Source organism: Prunus mume, linkage group LG3, assembly GCF_029339155.1.
Source record: "Prunus mume cultivar Tortuosa linkage group LG3, ASM2933915v1, whole genome shotgun sequence".
Classification (NCBI taxonomy): Eukaryota; Viridiplantae; Streptophyta; class Magnoliopsida; order Rosales; family Rosaceae; genus Prunus; species Prunus mume.
In genome coordinates, this window is record NC_142700.1 from 12,946,729 (window position 1) to 12,952,601 (window position 5,873).

General features: G+C 37.8%; 1 protein-coding gene across 8 annotated transcripts; it reads left to right on the forward strand.

Annotated features, from left to right (window-relative positions):
- The first annotated feature begins 760 nt into the window (after positions 1-760).
- LOC107880813 (tyrosine-sulfated glycopeptide receptor 1-like) lies at positions 761-5,636 on the forward strand. Of its 8 annotated transcripts, none has more exons than XM_089048087.1 (3): positions 761-4,174; positions 4,283-4,339; positions 5,304-5,636. In XM_089048087.1, exon 1 carries the CDS (start codon positions 788-790, stop codon positions 3,080-3,082), a length of 2,295 nt encoding a protein of 764 aa, XP_088904213.1. In that variant the 5' UTR covers positions 761-787; the 3' UTR covers positions 3,083-4,174; positions 4,283-4,339; positions 5,304-5,636. The 8 variants fall into 8 exon arrangements, with proteins under 8 accessions (XP_088904213.1, XP_088904214.1, XP_088904209.1 ...); XM_089048088.1 differs by having other exon boundaries at positions 5,368-5,636; XM_089048083.1 differs by having other exon boundaries at positions 761-4,339.
- Positions 5,637-5,873: the final 237 nt, after the last annotated feature.

Here is a 5,873-nt window from a genome sequence, read left to right on the forward strand (position 1 = left end):
TATAATAAATAATATTAAACAGATTAAATATATCATAGGAAATATTAAAATAATAAAGCTTGTAGAAATTTTTTTTCCCTTGTTTTTGTCAAAACGCTGTAGAAAGTTTAAGAGGCAGTATATTCACAATCAACAATCTTCAAGTCAAGATGGTGATTGACAAATAGACCCCCACCCAACCACACAATCATGTAATTTACTGTGGGTCGTTGCCGCGCAGAGTTAGAGCGTGATTGGTCCAAATAAACTTGATTAGCAGTGATTGAATGGGCAGCTAACCGATAAGGGTTCCATCAACTTTGATTAATTATTTCCAATTTGTCTTATGCAGCATGTAATTAGGTAGAATTCGATGATGATAATTTTCCACTTAGGCGGTCAATGTTGGCCTTTGAAGTTCGCATAATTGCTTTTTGAATGCTGGGTATGATAGTAATTGCCTTTTTAATCCTGATATTATAGCAATTGTCTACCTGTTTATTTGTTTGTTTTCAATTGTCTGCCTTTTTAATACCGCATGCCCACTCAGTGGGTTGAACATTATAGTAGTTGCCTTCTTGTGGGCCAAACAACTTGGAAAGAATGATTATCCTCCAAATTTGAATTTTCTTAGAAGAATCATCAACAAGAAAACAACTTTGAACTTGGACTTTGAGTGATTAACGTGGAAAACGACTTTGCTAACGTATAAGAAGATCTTTGCTTGAGGACGAAACTACTTTGGTCTCTAGAGACAATTAAGAACGGTGAAACTACTTTGGTCTCTAGATTATACATATAAATATACATGTGCGCAAAGACACATACACAAAGCAACATGCTAGTGCAAGCTTATAACCTAATGGCTCATGCCTTCCTTCTCTTCCTCTTATTCTCTTACATTATATCCACAAATATTCATGCCTGCAAACAAACTGAACACAGCTCCCTTCTATCCTTTGCCTTCACTCTCTCTTCTCCTCCTTTAAATTGGACATCCTTTGATTGCTGTCGTTGGAAGGGCATCACTTGTAATCAAGATGGTTGGGTCACCCGTTTGATCTTACCTTCCAAAGGGCTCAAAGGAGGTATCTCTCCCTCTTCACTTGAAAATCTCACACATCTCACCCACTTGAACCTTTCCCACAATTCACTATATGCTTCACTTGAAACTCAGTTCTTCTTGTCTTTGAATCGACTTGAGGTCCTTGATTTGAGCTATAACCGTCTTTTTGGAGAGCTACCAATTTCTCTACCATCTAGCAATATCCGGACAGTTGATTTGTCCAGCAATCACTTCATTGGTGCAATTCCATCTTCATTCTTCCAACAAGCAAGCAACTTAACTAGTTTCAATGTTAGCAACAATAGCTTCACAGGGTATGTCCCATCCTCTATTTGTCTCCAACATTCTTCTCCCTTCCTTAGGCTATTGGATTTTTCTTCCAATCTATTTACTGGCGACCTTGCTCTTGGGTTAGGGAAGTGTTCTGAACTGCAGGTTTTTCGTGCCAATCACAATAACCTCTCAGGATTTCTTCCAGAGGATATCTATAATGCTACCAAACTTGAAGAAATTGCATTACCTCTCAATTCACTACATGGAGCCATTAGTGATAAAATTGTCAACCTCACCAACCTTGCCATCCTTGACCTCTCCTTTAATCATTTTGGCGGCAAGCTTCCTCTCAATTTGGGGAAGCTCTCCAAGTTGAAGTTTGTGACCTTAGATTTCAACAATTTAGAAGGTGCGTTGCCCCCATCTTTGATGAATTGCACAAACCTTGTAGAACTGCGTTTGGGAAACAACAACTTGGAAGGAGATATCTCTGTGCTTGATTTCTCAAGACTGAGTCAACTTACTAAACTTGACCTAAGGATCAATAACTTCACTGGTACGGTTCCAGTAAGCCTTTACTCATGTAGGTTCCTAAAAGCCATTCGGTTGGCCGAAAATCATCTGGAGGGACAAATACAAGCTGAGATACTTTCATTGAAATTCTTGTCCTTGCTCTCGTTTGGTTACAATCGATTCACCAACCTCACAGGGGCAATGAAGATATTGATGAGTTGCAAAAGTCTTCACACACTTTGTCTTAGCGGTTCCTTTGTGGGTGAGGGAATGCCATCTGATGATGACATGGTTGATTTTGATGGATTCCAAAATCTTCGAGTCTTGGGTTTGGTTCGTTCTAACCTCACTGGTCAAATACCTTTTTGGTTATCAAAGCTCAAGAATTTAGAGATCTTGGCTCTGGGTTTTAATCAAATCACAGGGCCGATTCCAAGTTGGTTGGGGACTCTTCCTAGACTATTTTATATAAGCTTGTCACACAACCAAATTTCAGGTAAATTTCCACAGCAACTTTGTCAACTACCAAGGTTGCTTCATGAACCAATTGCATCTCAAGGAGAGAATTATGAATTTGAACTTCCTGTCTTCAGTGCCAATTGCTTCAGAATAATCGCAAATCAAAATTTTCCATCGCTAAAATTGGATTTTGTTCCAAGAACGATAGACTTATCTACGAATAACATTGTTGGTGATATACCCATTGAGATTGGCCAATTGCAGCTTCTTCACACGTTGGGTCTTGACTCCAACAACTTCTCCGGCGTCATTCCAGACCAAATATCTAACCTAAGAAATTTAGAGGTTTTAAACCTCTCCATGAATCACTTGTCTGGAATAATCCCATCATCATTGGCGAGCCTTAATTTCTTAAAAGAATTTAATGTCTCATATAATAACCTCGAAGGATCGATACCAACAGGAACCCAGCTCCAAAGCTTTGAAGCTTTTGCGTTTGAGGGGAACCCAAAACTTTGTGGTGCGCCACTTCCAAGGTGCGAATCAAATAAGGACATTGCTGCAGATAACAAGAACAACAAAGACGTGCACAATGGGCTTCATCAACTTCCATGGTTTTATATCTTTGCAACATTGGGTTTCATAGTAGGATTTTGGGGAGTCTGTGGTTCTTTAATTATTAACAACACATGGAGACATGCATATTTTCGATTCATAAACAATATACAAGATAGGATCCTCTATGTGATGATAACAGTCCCCCTCAACAGGATGGAAAGACTTAGAGGCTAGATATATATTATTAATGTTGTACTTTTTATTTTGCATTATAAGCTTGCTGTAATTGTTTTTAACTATTGCAAACCCATCTTGTATTGTCGAAACCGTGGTATTTTGCTTGTCAGTCCAAACTGTCATGATGATTAAATTCCTTTTGGCTCCACTTTCTGCCCATCCCCACTGGTTTTCTGGAATTTCTCTACCTCCTTTCAGCTTTATCTCACGTGGGCATTGTGATAGTGGAGAAATTTCCTCATTTTTTGTCTGTTGGTCTGGAGATCAACGGTGGTGATTGACTCTCTTGGTCTTTCGAAACAAATTGGAGGCAAATTGGAAGGTGGGTATTTATTCGAACCAAGACTAGGCTTTGTTAAATTAATTTACCAAGAATGGTAATTAATTTTTACCAGAGTAAGCTCTTTGTAATTGCCAAAATTGATCTGGACTTCTTCACTGTTTTGGGCTGATTCTCAAGTTCAATTAAATACCAAGCTCAAGCTGAGTTTGTCTTTGTGAGAATTGATCTCTAGTGCCCAAATTGGACCTGGGCTCCTTCAATGCTTTGGGCTCCTTCTTAGTGGGCTGGTTCGTAATCATTTCAATCCTAAAGCCCAAGAACTATTCTGGCATGATGGGCCAATTTGTTTATGAACTAGCTTGTAAGTACATAGTAGCTGATACAGAGAGGGATCTTAATGCCCTTCTTTTAATTTGCTTCTCTAACTTTTCATGAAGCCCTGAAAGAAAACAAATGAAAATAACTACCCAGAATTTAAAATCAGCCAAACATTTAAAAACGCAGAATAAGAAGACTCTCTCTCTCTCTCAAAAACCAAAGACTTAAAATTGAAATGAAAATTCATGACTTACAGCCAGCGCCGACAAAATAAAGCAGACGGAGGAGCTATGGGGCTGGGGGGCCCGCTAATTCTTCTCCACTCATTTCTCTTCTCTTCTCTTCTTCTAATTCTTCTGTGCGTGAAGTTGAGAACTGAGAAAGATCACGACCTGTTTTTAGTCCGAAACTGAAATGGGTCGGATCATATCGAACTCGGCCAGAAAGGAAGGTGAAAGTTGAACGTTGCTATTATTTTCTGAGCATAGGTAATTTCTACTTCTTCTTTCTGTTGTTGTTGATGGCTGTATTATGAATTTGATGTGTAAGTGGAGCTGAAAGACTAATTGTTGAACTTGTATCCCATGGGCATAAAGTTCACGTTTTCACTGCACACCATGACAAAAATCGATGCTTTGAGGAGACAGTTTCTGGTGTGTGTGCTTTCTCTGTTTCAATTTTATGGATTCATGGTATCTGTGTAAAATAGTAGTGGGGTTTACTTGAGGTTGGATTGTGTATTGTACAAAACATCGAACAAGAGTAACTCTGTTTTTTCTTTTTCATATTTAAGTTTGTTTGAAAGTTGAATGAAAGATTTACATGATGACCTATTTTACAATAAAATGTTGAAAATGACAGTTTCAAGTCGTCTTGGTGTGTGTACTCTGAGAGAAACAGGATTAGAAACAAAGACCTACTATAGGAACTTCATCAAACAGGGTACTACATCGATAATGGATACTACACCGTGGGATTGGAAGATGGTTTATACGTAGTTAGAACAATCATATCAAATTTTCTTTTCTTTCCTTGTCCTTATTTCTCAGTTTCACAGTGTTCAACCGTCATTTAAAATCAGTGCATTGTTTGATGTTTTAATGTCATCTGGTTTCCCAGTGTCTTTCCTGTTACTGTATATGGTGCTTTCCTACCCCTACGTATATTCTATCGTCTTCATGCTTTGTGTGCATTTCTACGGTGCCTTTTTGTTGCTCTCTGTGTGCTGGTCCTGTGGCCATCATTTGATGTAATACTAGCAGATCAGGTTTCTGTTGTCATCCCAATGCTAAAGCTTAAGAAGACAACAAATGTATTTGCACCTATTTGATATCATGTTGTTTAATATGTTACATCTTTATGTCCAGGTTTTTTTTATTGTCATTTTCCAGATTTATTGCTAGCTCAACACACACACACACACACACACACACACACACACACACTATTTTGAGGAGTGCATATAGGAAACCTTTAGATTTCATAGAAGAAATGACAACTGGTCTGATTCCATATCTTGGCTTTATCATATTTATCTGATGTGTCTTGTGCACCTTTTTAGTGTTCTTTTGCAGTGATCATACTACTATTTCTCACTGATTTTAAAAAAAAATTAAGTATGGCTGCAGGAATGGCAGATAAGATTCATGTTATAGCAAATTCACAGCATCTTTGTTTGCAGAGACATTTAGGAATCTTAACGGATGACGAATTCAGCCAGTCTTTACCCAGCTGTTAATGTGAAACAGTTGATGAACCCACCAATTCGTATAAGTAACGAACATGTTTGTATATGGTTTACAGTTTCCTTGATGATTTTCATTTCCGATTTTATGTGGTAGCTTACCGTTGTTTTCCTGCTTTGATATTTTCCTTGTTGTAGGATAAATTTTCTGTCGATAAACTGTTTTGAGAGGAAAAGGAATATAGACTTGGAAATTTCAGCTTTCAGTGTGCTTTGTACCCTTGAAAGAGATGTGCTTCAAGTTCCTAATCTAACTGAAACTTCCCTGACAAGTTCCTATCACTGAGTAATCTATTAATCTTACTGATAGACATGTTATACTAAGTTATCAACTAACAGGTAAGAGAAAAAAAAAATTTATAGGGATATGCGTTCATTACCATATAACCTTGTCGAAAGACCACATGATATTAATGGACTATCAATAACCAAGCAGAAGCATG